The 15,840-nt window shown below is 48.5% G+C and overlaps 1 protein-coding gene across 6 annotated transcripts in view; it reads right to left on the reverse strand.

Annotated features, from left to right (window-relative positions):
* Positions 1-15,840, reverse strand: part of RNF157 (ring finger protein 157) — a 73,602-nt gene that overhangs the window by 16,315 nt on the left and 41,447 nt on the right. For all 6 annotated transcript variants that reach the window (XR_003092738.1, XR_003092739.1, XM_006018361.3 and 3 more), the window contains exons 4-16: positions 14,787-14,933; positions 13,847-13,964; positions 11,993-12,059; positions 9,828-9,871; positions 9,264-9,311; positions 8,577-8,648; positions 7,471-7,630; positions 6,493-6,605; positions 5,810-6,048; positions 4,765-4,873; positions 3,406-3,517; positions 2,292-2,476; positions 902-967 (exon numbers count right to left, since the gene is read on the reverse strand). Coding sequence is in view for 4 of the 6 variants with exons in the window: in XM_006018361.3 (XP_006018423.2) it covers positions 902-967; positions 2,292-2,476; positions 3,406-3,517; positions 4,765-4,873; positions 5,810-6,048; positions 6,493-6,605; positions 7,471-7,630; positions 8,577-8,648; positions 9,264-9,311; positions 9,828-9,871; positions 11,993-12,059; positions 13,847-13,964; positions 14,787-14,933 (1,480 nt within the window). In the remaining 2 variants the exon portion in view is untranslated. The remainder of the gene's footprint in view (positions 1-901; positions 968-2,291; positions 2,477-3,405; positions 3,518-4,764; positions 4,874-5,809; positions 6,049-6,492; positions 6,606-7,470; positions 7,631-8,576; positions 8,649-9,263; positions 9,312-9,827; positions 9,872-11,992; positions 12,060-13,846; positions 13,965-14,786; positions 14,934-15,840) is intronic.

A 15,840-nucleotide genomic window follows, 5' to 3' on the forward strand; every position in this document is an offset into this window, starting at 1 on the left:
ATTCCTGCTCCACACGGGAGATCTGGTGGGTTGCAAAGGGGTTCAATGCTAATGGGAACAGTGGTAGGGCTGAATCGTTTGTGTCCTTCTCTGAGCATCTATGCCCTGAGCTTTGCATTATCCCAGCAATTTCTTGGGCAATGCATGCCCTACACCACTTAAATTCCTGGCAATTCTCTTTCATCTCCCCCTTGAAGGCTTTCTGCCATAAGCTCTCCAGTCCAGGAAGACACATTAAGAACCATTAGCCTCTGATCACCTACATGGAGCCACATGGGCGGGCCTTTACTACAGAGCTAGCCTGGGCTCTGGCACAGCTGTCAACCTCTGCGCACAAAAACTTTTCACCCATGTGAAGTGGTGCTTTCAACCCAGGTTAATGGCCTGGCTGGTTTGAGCTCAGGTGTAACTTTTACCTGGGCTGGTAACCCAGCCACTAGAACCCTGCAGGGTTAAACCACATGAATGTTGATGGGCTTCTAAGGCCTTCAAACCAGGGGCACAGAAGGACAAACCAGCTCTCCCACAATGAATTGGGAACCCACCAGAGTGGCTCCACTTAATGCAGCACAGGGATCCATGAGACATGTCCCAGAAGTCTAAACACCACATCTGGGTAAATGCTGTTCCAGTGAATATACAGTAACTTGGGTAGAGCTCTATGGTGTGGCTGCTCACACCCAGGCCAGGTTAACCCAGGAACTCAGACCTTGGTGCCCATCTCCCATGTTAATTCTGTGAGGAAGACATGCCGCATGGGTCATAGCTGCCTGGTCTTCTACTCTGTGGGCCCAGCTGTTAGCAGGAGACGCAATCTCGCACAGAAATCCAGCGTATTACAAAGACATGGCACATCGATCAGGTAGATGGTAGTTTGCTTCCTTTGAATGTAGTGTTTTACCTCTGCATCTCGCTCCTCCGTGGGGATACTGACAAAGTTTGTATCTGGAGATTCCACAGGAGTCGACTGCAGAGAGGACAAAAGAAAGCAGATGTCTTTACTTCCCGGCTGTGCCACACGTCAATGGGATGTGGAAGCTAACGCTGTCCGCCACCAGTGACCACTCCTATCTAGCTGGGAATGCAGACCCTGGTAGGATTCATGCTGTCTCTCAGAAAGGAGCAATTTCCCGCAAATGAAGGAAGGCTTGTTAACTGACCTATTCCCATGATTTGGCGCTGTGTGTTTATGTTAAAAAATATGGATGTCAAGAAAACCAGAGCTCAATGTTCCTTGAGCAAAAAAAAAAAAAGAAGAAATTATCATATGCTATTATAATTATGAATGTAATATTACAAAGACAAATGCATGTGTAACCCAAATAAAGGCTGATTTATATTAGAGTAACACCTAGAGGTCAAAACTGAAGTCAGTGGCCCATTGTGCAAGGCGCTGTACATATAAAGAGGTGAAACGTTCTCTGCCCTTGAAGAGCTCACTATCTAATTGGGCAAGACAGAGAAAGGGTTGGAGAGGAAGGAAAACAAAGGCACAAAGCACTGCAGTGATTTGTCCAATATCACTCAACAGATCAGTGACAGGATCCTGGTTTCCTGACCCCCATCCCAGTACCCTACTCACTGGGCCACACTGCCAAACATTGTTCCCGTCTTCTCTCACCTATATATGCATTGCGCCTGACTGTTACAAAGGAAAGCAAGGGAGAGAGGAAAGGGGAGGAAAGAAAGAAAGTGATCTCCCACCAGAAATGTTGATTTCTACCTATCACTATGAATGCAGACAGTTTTAACATGTTAAACCTTAACCCCTCTAACCTGAAACTACAACCATGTGCTTCAGTGCACCAGATAAGTATGCTCCAAGGACATTAACTCGCTAAATCATGGAGCATAGGTGTAACCACTCCAAGGTGGGAATCAGGCCCACTGGCTGAAAAGCCTGAGAGACTGAAGACTCCATTTTCAGAAAGTCAGTGCAACATCAGCCCCAAAATCTATTTTTGCAGATGGGGCCTGGGGCTGCCAGGTCACTTGGGGACTTCTAAAAATTCTACCCCATGTCTTAAAGCAGAATCCCAGTAGAAACACAGGAAAGTGCCTGGTTCTGTTCCATGTGCAGAAAGGAATTGCCTGGCTTCTACACAACTCAGCTGTTTAATCTGACAGCCTACTTAGGACAGCGATCAATGCCAGAGGCTGCTGATGTAGCTGCATTCTTGCTTACAAACCAATTCCCATCCTTCCCCCCAAATATTGGGCTATAGGGGGAATTTCTTGCTGGTCCCAAAAGAGGATCATCTTAAGGAGCTAACATGTCTTGCTTGACCTACCTCTCCTTCTGAAGGTATCCCACTGGCAGCAGCAGGGGATGGGAGCATATCCCCCTCTTCCTCTGTGCCAGGAGCAATGTAGGAGCCTGACATGGAAGACACAGTATCGGTGCTGAGCTGGGAGTGCTGACTTTGGGAGGAAGCCATGGACATGATGGACTGGGCTAGGCTGCTGCTGACAGGATCTAGGTAGGAAGAAAGAGGGGAGAATGCAGGGTGGCATTAGAGAGGGCAGAACAGTCTGGGCAGGGCTGGACTGCAAGGAACAGTGTGCGACAGGGCTTCTGAAGCCTGGTGCTGATGCCTACAAGCTGGAACCTTTCATCTCCATGCCCTGTGGCCCAGAGGCTACAGAGGAAGGAATTCCTCTTCAAACACAAAGAGTCTATGTGACCTTCTGAGGAACAAGCTGTGGCTGCATTCAATCTCTGCATCAAGTCTCTAACTCCTGGGCTTGATTCAGGGATCCCTGGGTAAGGGGCTCTGTCCTGGGTTCTTCAGGATGTCAAGTCAGGCAACCATAATAATCCCCTCTAGATTTCAGGCCAAATCCTATTCCACTGAATAGACACCCAAGCACAATCCTACCCTAGCCTGTTCAAATCACTGAAAAGCCATTAATACATATATTTTAGTAACACATCATATCAGTCTTATGATTAAGTCACAAAAAGCAGCAAAGAGAAGGACAATCCATCCACGTTTTGAGTTAATGGCTTTTCACGGACTTGAGGTCGGTTGAAATAGTATCAGACAGGCCCCCTAATAAGTGGAACAGGAGCCTATGAAACCTACAAATACTGGGGTTTTATCATTACATTATCATATTACCATTCTATCATATTATCTTTATATCATATTATCATTATATCAGCATGTAGCATATCATTATCATATTATCATTATATCAGCATGTAGCAACTCAAATCCTACTTACCTAATTCAGGCCAAACTTCCCATGTATCACATCCATAACTAAGGAGAGCAGTGAGCAGGATTAGACACGAGAACTTTGTCATCTAGTTCATCTTGTGAGATGCCATGTATTCACTGGGTGCTACCATCAGGACATGTGACCACAGTAATTTTCCATGTCCCTTCCAACCCAACATACCTTCCGGGGAGGAGATGGTAGAGGAGAGTGGGGTTCCTGTACATGAAGACTGGTCTATTGCTCCTGAGGAGGACAAGGTGAGGTTCTCACTGTCCGGGGTCACACCGCATTCCTGGAAGGAGAGTGAACACATTGGACTCAGAGGAAAACAAGTCCCTTGAGGGCCAGTCATGGTGGCTTTTCCATGCATTGCACCGTCCTGGGCAGGTTCTGAATTGGAAGCCCTGAAGAGGGAGGTCCTACATTTCTGGACCGTAAAGTAAAATGAGTGTCCTCACAATGTCCTGATAACATACACGTTCCCCAGGGAGAGGTCTCCAAGGGGGAAAGACTTTTTAAGTCTGCCATTCTACCACTGGTCTCGTTGATCAAACTGTCAATCAGTGCATCAATTATCAGGGGAATTTTCATGGTGTGCACACCAAAGGATGGTCAGACGGCAACAGCATCCAGTCAATAATGAACTGATGTAGATTTAATACCCTAGATTTTAAAGTGCATTGGAGAGTAGGAACTCATCCATGAGTGATCCTCAAGCTAGGAGGCCATGTATGGGACCATTTCCCACCAGCAGACGCCACCCCAGAACTTCATCCATTCAAGGGTATTGTCTGCACAGGAGAACAGGCCTGAGAAGCAGGAACTGTGGAGTGAAATCCCAGCTGTTTCACTGAGTTGCTGTGTGACCTTATGAAAGTCTCTTCTCTTTGTACCACAGTTGCCCAACCCACATAATGGATGGATACTGACCAATGTGACAGGATAACTGATTACTATTAAATAGCAGGGGCTCCGAGTAGGACCAATGCATGTCTTCTCCTTGGAAGGGACTGTGTTAAAAAATCAGCACCTTCCTACTTAGAAGAGCTGCCTTGCATAAATATTTGAGGTCCAATCTACTCAGATTTTGCTCCCTCTTGATGCTCTCAGCCCTGCAGAGCCAACAAGACCCCAGGACAGCAAGCAATGTCCTTCCCTGACTCTGCCAGCCAGAGAAATATTCTCTAAATCCTACCCGCAAGGTCACCTGGGCATCATCTTCCAATGATGCCCTCTGTGACATCATCTCAGCCCCCATGAAGACAACAGAGATATGTAGGGGTAACTTTGGAAGGACAGCATTGGGTCTGAAGACTCCCAGTGCAGGTGGTAATGCACAGGAAGAAGAGAATCTAGCCTGGGTCACAGATCTCACTAGGGGGAAAAACAAACCCCCCCCACACCCCTGACTTATAAGCAGAGCCTATTTTACATGGAATCACAGCGGGACAAACACCTGAAACTGCACAGTGCCAGATTTATAAAGCCTCAGCAGAAGGCCAGACCTGAGGTAGAAGCAAAACCCTTTGAAATGATCACCTCCTCATGCTGAAGAGGAGACTTCCTCCTGGAAATCCTGATCTCCGACTCACTGCAGGACTTCTCATCCTCTTCTTCATGCAGGACAGAGGAATTCTGGGATATCGACCTATGAAGGAGGGAAAACAAAAAAGACACCCCTGTTAATTTAAAGAATTTCCCCATGATTTAACCAGTGCATGCCACACCGAAAATATGCTGGCTGGAGCCCGACAGAAACCCCTGTTACAGACCCCTCCCCGTCTCCATCAGCCAGAAATAGCGGCCTTTATGAGGAAGGACTACTCTGGTCATGGGGAAAGTGTGTTAAAGCCTTTGTAGCTCAGGCCCATGTCAAGTGACTGGGACAACCTTGGAGCCAGACCAAATGGAAAGGCAACCTGTCTCCTGCCCCAGATATTTAAGTAGGCCAGTAAAACTACTCTCTCTGTTTTTGCCCCATTTTCTGCATTCTCCATCTGCTTTGCCATCTGGACCAAAAATCTAGCCACACTGACACCAATATAAATCCAGAGTGCTTCTTTGAAGCCAGTGGGCTTCTGATCCACTCCCACCAAACCCAACTGGGAGATGAGGGTGCCTAGTACCTCACAAACCCCTGGCCCTTGGCAAATCCCTGCCCTTTGTCAACAGCATCCACTGAAGCTTTTCTTCCTAGTGCCAAGTGTTCCTCTGGACCATCAGTACATCCCTGAGGACATACCAGGCAGCGTGGTGAGAGACAGGGGACAAGGTATGTTTGGCAGGAACAAGCAGTTAAGAAAGGACAGGGACAACATATCTGCTCAGAAGAGGTCCTATGGCCTGACTCAGATATGGCTGGAGTCAATGGAAAGTTCCCCATAGGCACCCATGGGAAGAGCATCAGTTCATTCAATGATACATGACTGGACTGGCCATGAGCTCAGTCCTGGAGTCTTTGCTCACACGCTGGAGGTTTGGAAGCCCCAGGACTACAGGACCAAACCCTCCCTGAGGAAACCCCTCTGTGACAGGTGGAAGAGCAACTGCTAACTCGTAGGAGGGACAGCAGTAGGATACTCACTTTGACAGACTCTTCTTGAGTTTTAGGCCTTGGCTGCTGCAGTCAGACAGGCGGTCAAGGGGGGACAGCGTCCTGATCGGAGGCATGTGGCTGTCGCTGCCATAGGAAGGCAGTATCCCTGACCCGTGACCATCACCCAGCACGTGAAGCGGAAGGGCTGCCGGGGAGGGAGTGAGGGGCCCATTGAGAGCTTCCAGCAGAGAGACCACCTCATATCCAGGAGGGATGTTCTCAGAAGACTGCAGGGAGCAGACAGGCCAGAGAACATGCAAACACCTCGTTTTTCAACAATACACCTTCTGCTGTTGGCAGAGAATGGCAAGGCAGTGCACTCCCCGAGGGGGACTTGAATGTAAACGGGGATTGCTGTAAAAGCCCAGAGCTGACACAGCTGATTAGAGGGAGGCCAAGAACAGTCAAGGTCTGGGCCAATTTCTAGCACACCCCCACAAAGCACCTGCAGCCATGATAATAATCCACTCCTCAGTCCCTGCTAGCTCAGTCCTGGATTTCCCACCACATGCCATGCACCTTGATCCTGGATATCAGACAGACTTGCCATTACCATTAGATCGGTGACAGGAATACACCTCTGTGTGCTACCACCCTGCTAGGGACCTGTGAGCCATTTCACATCACGGTGACTGTGCATTATAGCTCTAATTTCCCCAGTCGAGGCTTACCGAGTGTTCCTCTGAGTCTGACGTTTGGGAGGCAATGATGGGGTTGAAGCTGGTGGGAGACAAGGGGCCGAGTTTCTTCCTCATTGCACGGATCTGAAGCAAGGCTCTAAATGCTGCAAAGCAGTGGAGAGTGGGGAAGGAATCAAAATAAATGTCTAACGCAACAGAACAGGAGATTCCAAGAAGAATTCTTAGGTGTTTCCATAGAATTGATTTGACTTAATCTAGCCTCCGGGAAGCAAAACCCCGGGGATGTAAGTGGAAATGTCTGTGCTTGTCAAGCATTCAAGGCTTTGCACTTTATTGTAATTTTGTGAGAAACCTGCAAAATTTCAGCTTTTCTACTCTAAGCTATAGCATCATTGGTGGGGAAAAAAAATGACTGTTTTCACTCAGAATGGTCCCATTTTCAGGCAGGGAACACTGACATTTTCAACATTTTGAACTTTTGAAATTTGGGTCAGCCAAAAGTTTTTTGTCCCAGAACTTGCAAAAAAAAATCTAATCTGGACATTTTATGTACAGGCCTCAACATCTTCATATTTCATTGCGCATTGCAATAAAACAACACAATGAAATGGGGGATGATGAAGGATGAAAAGTGATGTTAAAGAGTTTTGTTCAAAGCTCCTTTTATCTTCAATCCTTGATTATGATGCCCATCTCAGGGCACCAGCATTTCTACTACAGCAAGAATCCTTGCTTGATTTCAAAATTTGCAATGAGCTCTGTTCCTAACCAACAGCTAAGAGCAACTGGCCTTTGTTTCCCAGGAACAGGCCAGTTATAGCCAACTCCAACCTTGCATACTGAGTCATTGCCCAAGTAGTTTAAATGAAGCCAAAGGCTTTCATGTTGGACCTAAGGGGCAAAATGGAAGATTGATTTCTCCAAATTGGAGAGTACGACTGCTCGGACAACGACCTCCAACCTCTCTAGGACTTGGTCCCCTTCCACCATACACTCCCCAAGTCTTACGCAGCCTGCAGATGGGGCAGTTGTTGGCCTGGTAACGCAATGTATCCGCACACGTGTTGCAGAGGCAGAGATGGCGGCAGGGTAAAATCAAGGTGTCCCGGACGTCTGAGAGGCAAACAACACATTCTGCGCTGTTATCGCTCACCTCGTCCTCAGCAACCTGGGCAGGAATGGCAAAGACATGTCTGAAACAGCTGGCATATCCATCCCATGGGCCAATTGCAGGAGTTGCCACGTTGCCCTTGGAATAGTAGCTATAGCAACCCAAGCTTGCAGGGCTCTGGAGGACTCCTGTTTTGCAGTGGGTCAATGGCCCATGGGGGTGGAGGCAGCTCACCTTATCCTTGTAATCTGTTACTCTCCAAACAGGCTGGGAGTCCCTGAGGTGCTGAGCTTGGGTCCCACCCCCAGTGCAGCTTCCTCCAAGTCTAGACCTGCACCAGTTTCACAGCATCTAGGACCCTTAGCAGTCATTAACTTACCCCTTTTGGTCATGATAAGCCATTTGATAGGAAGACCAGTGGAAAAGCAAGCCAGTGCTTTGACTTGTTACCCTCCAGACACCTGGATTCCAATCCTTAGGGAACATGAGTTTAAAGCTCTCTTCCTATAGCCTGCTGCTACTCTTGGTGGTGTGACTACTCTCATAGTCAAACCATCCTTTGCTATCTGCATTCAGGAGCCATCTGATATTGTATCAGACTGAGGGGAGAGTGACTGCCAGCTTTACTGCTGAGGAGATGAGGTAGGCCTGGAATTGCAACTGGTCTTGCCAGTCAGCATTGAGGGACACTGGCAGAACTGTATGGGGAGCCTAAGGCTGGAACACCAGAGTTACCTGGAGCCTGCCACGGAGACATAATAGCAGCTCTGAGTAAGGGAAGCTACTAGACAAGTCCCTTGCACTGTGCTATAAATCCCTGACTGCTGTGAATACTAAACATTTCCTATATTAAGTGAGAAGAGAAGAGGAAATCAAACAGAATTAGCACAAGGACTGTGTGTTTGAAAGGCATCTCTATTTCTAATCAAGGAGAAGGGCACTGAGGAGGGACTCTTTTAGGCCCTGCTCCCTGCTTTCCATTTCCAGGGAGCATCATCCTTACCTTGGAGTCCTGTGTGTTGTATTTGTTCTCGATCCCATAGATTTCCTGAAGGAGGTAACTAACGCCATCCACCTGGAGATGCCAATAGGGGAAGAGCACATGAGGACAGGACACAAGGCAATAGATTCAAATGACAGCAAAGGAGATTTAGATAAACTCTCAGGAAAACCTTCCTAATTGTCTGAACAAGTAGGACACCACAATAAGCTGCTCAGAGAAGCGGTGGAATCACATTCTTTGGAGGCTGCCAAGAGGCTGGAGCTATTTGGGATGATTTGGGAATATCACATCTTTCATTTGTGCAGTTGGACTAGATGACCCTTGATGTCCCTTCCATCCCAGTAATTCTAAGTGCAGAGTAAGCTGCATGCCTCTAAGCAAGCCTGTTTCAAATGCTCATGTGGGAAGGCTTCTTCCTAAGCTCTCTTCCCTACCAAGTATTTGAGTCCTCCCTCAGTCTCCCAAAGCTCTGTCCCACACAAGGAAGAGATTTTTCCTATGCCTGTTAACTCCATGCTGTGGAAAGAGTACCTCAGCCTACCAATGATCCTAACAGACTCACTGTTCCTCACAGATTCAAGTTCTTGTCCAGGTCAGCTCTGCTCAAAGCTGTCAGCAAGGAGCAGTGGACCTCCCTTCCTTAGCAACGTGTCAATACGAGCTAATCATAGTCCCAGGCACACTCACCACTTGTTTCTGCTTGAGAGGCTTCACACAAATGCTGCCATCTGCATGCTGAAATAAAAAAGTGGTGCCCAGAGTCAGCACAAAGCAACAAGAGACCTCAGAGGCAGCTCGGGAAACATTAGAGCTTTTATCTGGTATACAGTAATATCTATACTGAAGCACCTGGACACAATGGCCCACAGTGATCCACCAACTGAACTTCTATCAAGGTGGGTGCTTCTCCATGCATGCCTATCGATATAAAAATGGATGGGTAACATAGAAATCTATCACATAAAGGCAGATCTAGGGGTGGTTCAATGGACCAAAGTTTGTGGACAGAACTAGTGTCTCATACGCAGCATCTTGATCAATATTCAGGCAAACAAACAAGCAGCCAACATCCTTGGAGATGCTCAGTGACTTGGAAAAGTCAGGTATCTTGCACCCTCTGGGACTGGGTGCTTCCTTTCAGTTTCCATGTTTGGCACTTTTGCCCCATACATGCTGCTGTCCCATATACTCTGAAAAGACTGGGCTTAAATGGGCCACTTCACTCCAAAGGGAAGCAGGATGGAAACTCACCTTCTCAAATGTTGCTAGCAGCACGTGGCAGTGGCCGATGTGCTCTGCAAGACACAAATGGGATAGGGGTGAGAGGTAGAAGGGAAGATGACCTCTCCTGTTGGCATAGCTATGTCCATGTTTGAGGGGTTACTGGTATAGCTGTGTCAACTAAGGGACATGATGCTGCCATCCCTTTGGCCAAAGTAGCTAGGCCAGCAAACCTCTGTAGTGCAGACTAACCTTTGGCCCTTGCCCCAGCTCCCCTCAAGGAGAACCATAGTGAGCTGTGCTGGGCAAGGAGATTGCTTGCAGGGAAGTGCAGTGGGAGAAGCAGATGGGACCAGAGAGTGGCAAGCCTTTCAATTAATAGAAGACGTTAGGCTGCCCATAACCCAAAGACCATCAGGAGGACATAACTGAGTTCTCCTCAGCTCCTACAGATGGGAGATGACACAAGATCAGGGTGCGTTCATCTCCTGGCCTCTCACCCCAGCTGCCCTTTAAAGGTTTATATGTCAAGCAAAGCAGAGTGTTTCTTAGGGGTCAGGAAAATGCCTTTGAATAAAGGGGTCCTAGAAGCCTGGGCAGATGAAAGCAAATCCTGGGACTCTGGTGAGAACCTCATGGGATAAGGGAAAGGGCTCATGATCAGACACTGGGCACACGTGGCACACTCCTGTCTGTACTAGTGCGGCCTTGGCCTGCTGTCCCAGTGACAGCTGTACCCACATGCCAGAAACCATCCGTGTGCCCAGTGGAAGGCTGGATGCCTGCTGAGAGCCTTATCTGGGTTTGGTAAAGTGTAACCAGGTTATTGAATGACCTTTATCAAAGCGGAGGACAAATATTTAAAGGGCAAGACACGGTCCCCATTTGGAGCATGGGAGAACTGCATTTCTTTGTGCTCAGAAAGGGCAGCCTCCTCTGCTAGGACTATGAGAATCAGTGGTATGGGGCTACCGTAGTACGGTGGTGAATCAACAGAGCAAATACTACAAGGTGGGCACCAGCGTGGATACGGATTCCACCTGTCTCCACACAGAGCCAAATCCTGCCAAGGGCTAAGCCTGGTGACAGCCTACTGATTTCAGTGACAGAAGAAGGGGTTCAAAACCTCATAGGCTGAGTCACAGCCCAAGGCAGGTCCAGTCGGGACCACAAAGTCCATCACTGGGATAACACACCTACTAACACAGTGGTTTACTGGTTTTTAAATTTTCTAAAGTCACAGAACACTTTTGTATATCTTCTTCTGCCGTGGAACCCTGCTCCCAACCTGAAGACTGAAGTGGAGCCAGGCAACCCAGCCCAACAGTGGTGGTGCGCTGCCTCCTGGCCAGGACCAGATGAACGCATAGGCAAACTAGGCACATGCCAAGGGACCTGAGCTGCAGGGGGACCCTAGAACTTCCCTCCGCAGCGGTGGCATGAATGGCCCCATCTGCCTCCCTTCCCTTCCCTTCTCTTCCTCTCCCCTCCGCTGGCCTCGCTGCTGCGGTGGCTGCTTATTAGTGGTGGCTCTGAACCCCACTCCCCATGGGGGGCAGCACCAAAGTGGGGAGGAGGGTCTTGACTGGCTCGGGGCCCACAAGTTTGTTTGCCTAGGGCCCATTAAAGAGTTAATGCGGCCCTGCTCCCGACCTGCTCTGCCATTACTCCTGGGCTCTTTGCAAAATCCTTGATTACCTATCATGGAACCCAGTTTGAACACCACTGTACCTTCACATTTCTTTTCCTTTGATTTGGGCTGCTATGGGCCTGACCCAAAGTTTATTAGAATTAGAGGGAAGGTTTTGCTGACTGCAGTGAGCTTGGATGAAGCAGTGGAGAGCATGGCCAAAACACGGTCTTCTGGTTTGGCCAAAAACACCACCATTGTGAAATGTCATTTTGTCCCAAACTGGGAAGGAGAGGAGGGCCCTGTTACCTAGGGATCACAATGAGCCTACATGTCCTCTCTGCAGCAGGAACAAAGCAGACCTGCCCTTCCAAATCTGGGCTGGCTCTTAGCAGCAGAGGGGACAAGGTACATGAGTGAAACCTAGAAGCTCCTTGGCAAATAGCAGGGCGCCTTGTTGAAACACTGAGGCAGCCAGAGGACAAGCTGGGCTGGGCAGCATTGAAGTTTATCGGTGTCCTTTAAAGAAAACAAACTCCTTTTAATCCCAAGGGCAGGCTCCTACCGTCTCCCTCATCCACCACAGCATGCACCACCATGGGGTACACCTCCCGGTCCAGATCAAAGCCCAGCTGGAAGGAGACAGAGAGAGAGGAAAACAAGACATCAGGAAGAGGCTGGATCCTCTGCTACCAAAACTCAAAGTTACTCTATCGATTTCAACAGAGCCAAGTCAACTGACTCCAGCTTCACACTGATCTGTGCCACCGTGCCTGGTGGTATGAGTGGAACCACCCAGATTCCCACAAGTCAGTCACGGCATGGGGCGCCGAGACACGGCAGGGCAGGAAAGGCAGAATCCTGTCGCCAGAGTGGGCACTGCTCCCTCCTCAAGGACCTGCAGTTCATAGGATCATAGGAAAGCAGGGCTAGAAGGGATCTCACATGGTCATCTAGTTCAGCCCCCTCCTCAAGGCAGGATCATCCATGACTAACCCATCGTAGGCAAATGTCTGTCTAATCTGCTCTTGCAAATTCCCAGGGATGGAGAGTCCCAAATCCTTTAGGGCTAGGAACAGACATTGCATTTGTCCCTGAACAAGCTGCTCCTGTGTTTGTCTCAGAACAGAAATATCTCACACCACACTTCTAATTAGGGTTTAGTGAGTGGCTGAATGCACTGCTGCTTTTCTGCTATTGATTCAATGATGCAATCCCAGGATAATCAGTCAGACGCACTGTGCTCTGTTCCAGGATAAACTGTTAGTTTTTCCTATCCCTTGAACCTTTTTAGGATTAATCCCAGGACCATGGATGTCTCAATGACTGCACTTTGTATTGGGGTCAAATGGCTTATCCCAGGACAAATGCAACAAATTTAGCCTAGGCAGCCTGTTTCAAAGCTTAACCAGCCTCATAATCAGGAAGCTCTTCTGAATTTCCAGCCTAAATTTCCTTTGCTGCAGTCTGAGACCATTGCTGCTAGTCCAGTCCTCCACAGGCACAGCGAAAAGCCTATCTCCATCCTTTTTATAACCACCCTTCAGGCATTTGAAGACTGTTATCAAATCCCCCGCTCAGTCTTCTCTTCTGCAGACTGAATAACCCTAGCTCTTTCAGCCTGTCCTCCTAAGTCATGCTTCCCAGGCCTCTAATCATTTTTGTCACTCTCCACTGGACTCTTTCCGGTTGCTGGTGCCTGGAATATTTTAAAGTGTCAGTTTCAGTTCCATGCCTTGTTAAAGCTTCCTCATTTTTCACTGTGCATCCTACAGTGAAGAACACGCTGCTTCCCATTCCTTCATTGCAATAGGCTCAGAAACGTGCTGGCTACTTCTTGCTGATCCACCCTGTTTGGACATGACTCTCTCACTGTGGATCTAATGAGGATGGCATAGTTGCCAAGCCCCTGGATCAGTTAGCAGCTGAAAAGGCAGCTTCTAAAACCAGATTTTAATTTTCCTATTGAAAACAACGGCCAAAAAAAGCACAACCCCTATTTCAGCTATTCAAGTGCAATGGGATGAGAGCCCTGATCCATTCCAGGCTTTTGGAAATGCTCCCCTGAGCTCTTGAGATTTCAGGAGCTCTGAAGGGTTCCCCAGGACCCTACTGTGGCTTGTGGATTTTGACTGATGCTACTGAACATCTCAATCACTTGGCCATCCCTCCCTCTTCAGTCCTTCAGACTTCTGAGACTTGCTTTCCTCTCTGTGTGCCACTGCTGTCCACATCTCATTCACTTGTGTGCATGCTCTCTTTCCCTGGAATGCGCTGGGAGCTGCTCCAGAGCACAGCAGAGTGCATGCAAACCAATGGGAATCACCAGGTTAGGTCCAGGCAGGACCCTAGCTAGCTGGGTTGACTGAGAAGAGCTGGCAATCTGCTCCCAAATGGCTTCATGCCAGGCTTGGCTTACCTCCTCTTCTGTCCACTCTGACGGATCGACGGTGTGAGAGGGTAAACAGAACTGCTGGCATACCCCACGCTTATAATGGACCGTCTCCGACTGCAAGCTGTTGTCTTTGGGGATGTAACTGCCAAGCAGAGAGGAAGACACATCACTGCATTCTCACTATCCTTGTCTCAGTTTACCAGCTCTCCCCAGCAGGGAGCATGCTCTGAAACACCAGAGGAAGAGAAGCCACCCCTCACTCATTTTTTTATACAAAGCCTCGCTCTGACTTCAGTCCTGGTCAGCCCCCACTCAGGATGGCTGAGCCAGGGGGTTCTGTGACGTACACCAGCTATTTCAGGCCTGTTTTCAAACATCCCACCAGCCATCCAGGGCAGTGAAATATTAACATGCAACCTGTGCCCACAGCAAGGGGGTGATGCCCTGTCAAGGCTAACAGCTTACCCCAGTGGGGCAACCTGCTTAAATGGCTTCTACCTCGATTCAGGAAAACCTTCAAACTTCAAAACTTTCAACTGAGTCCATGCTCCCCTTCCCTCATGTGCTGTCAGCACAGACGGAAGAAGAACAAAACTTCTTCTCACATCTGCGAGGGAGTGGAAGGAAAAATGAGTGAGGCAGTTCCTGACTCTTTGCCTTGTTGGAGAGAAATAAAGATTCAGAGGTGCTGGACTGGTCAAGACTCCTGGAGGAGGGGCATGACAGACATAAGCCATCCAACCAGACCTAACCCTTGAATCCCAGGGCCTTGATACCTCTGCTAAGGAGCATACAGAACCCATCTCTGTCTTCCTTTGAGCAGCAGTTACTGACGGAGGGCCGTGGCTGTGAGGGAAGACATGCCACCAAGGGCAGGAGGAAAATCGTGCTCAACATTGGCGAGAGTATCCTCTCTTGTTGAAGGGTGAAGTACCCCAGCCTGTGCCTTCCCCAGACTTCTCACCTTGCTATTCCATTCTGGAATTCTTCAGTAGCTTGGTAATAGATGGTGATGGCCAACCGTGCATCAGTGTCAAACGTGAACTCCACATTGTAACGGACCTTGGCTTTGCTGACTTCCTCCCCAGGGGTCTTCACTTCCTCTGTACACCTGGAAAAGCAAGGGAGAAAAGGACTTCACTTGGATCCAAGATCCCATTCAACAACCTGTCCCCCCTCAGTGAAAAGTTGGGTTCAAGGTGACCCCTCAGAGGCAAAACTTCCCTTTAGAACTGGGAAAGCCAGAAGGGATGGAGCTCCAGTGAGCCACAAGCAGGACTGACACTCATCTGGCAATAAATCCTGGATGTCAGTAAGAACTGCAGACATCAGCACCCAAAGGACCACAATGGTGATGGAGCAATAACCCATAGTAATGCTGTATAGCAAAAGGACAGGGGAGTGAACAAACCCTCCCCACCTACCAATGAAAACCAGCTTTCCCTCTAGAAAAACTATCCCACCAGTGTCATGGAAGAAGCTTCTTTAGCAAGTGAGGAAGGCAAGAATCGACTTCAAAGGAGAGCTCTAGTCAGGAACCAAAAAGTTTAGAGGGCTATGAATGAAACCTCATGGGCAGCCCCTAGCTGCAGTCTTGCAAGCCAGAGCACAGCCATGCGGAGGGAACCCAGTATATTGCAACTGGGGACTTCAGCAAAGGACCTGTGGAGAGATGAGAGTTGGCATATTCTTGTTGGCAAGCAGAAAATGACTCCTGTTGGTGCCACTTACATGGCTGCTGTAGAAAAAGAAGTTTGAGTCCTAAAGATAGGCTCACTCATATTCTTAATGAAAATTTGGCCCTTCAGTTCTGGGAAACACAGAGGACATAAGAGCAGACAGTAGGATGGCATGGTGGCCAGGGAAATGACTAGAACTCCGACTGGGGTTCAGTCCCTGACACCGTCATTGACTTCTTGTGTTACCCTGGAGAAGTCGTTTAACTTTTTTTTTGTGCCTCAGTTCCCATTTGTCCAACAGGAATAACAGCACCACCTCACTTCTCCTCCCACAACCCC

The sequence above is a fragment of the Alligator sinensis genome, unplaced genomic scaffold (assembly GCF_000455745.1).
Source record: "Alligator sinensis unplaced genomic scaffold, ASM45574v1 scaffold400_1, whole genome shotgun sequence".
NCBI lineage: Eukaryota > Metazoa > Chordata > Crocodylia > Alligatoridae > Alligator > Alligator sinensis.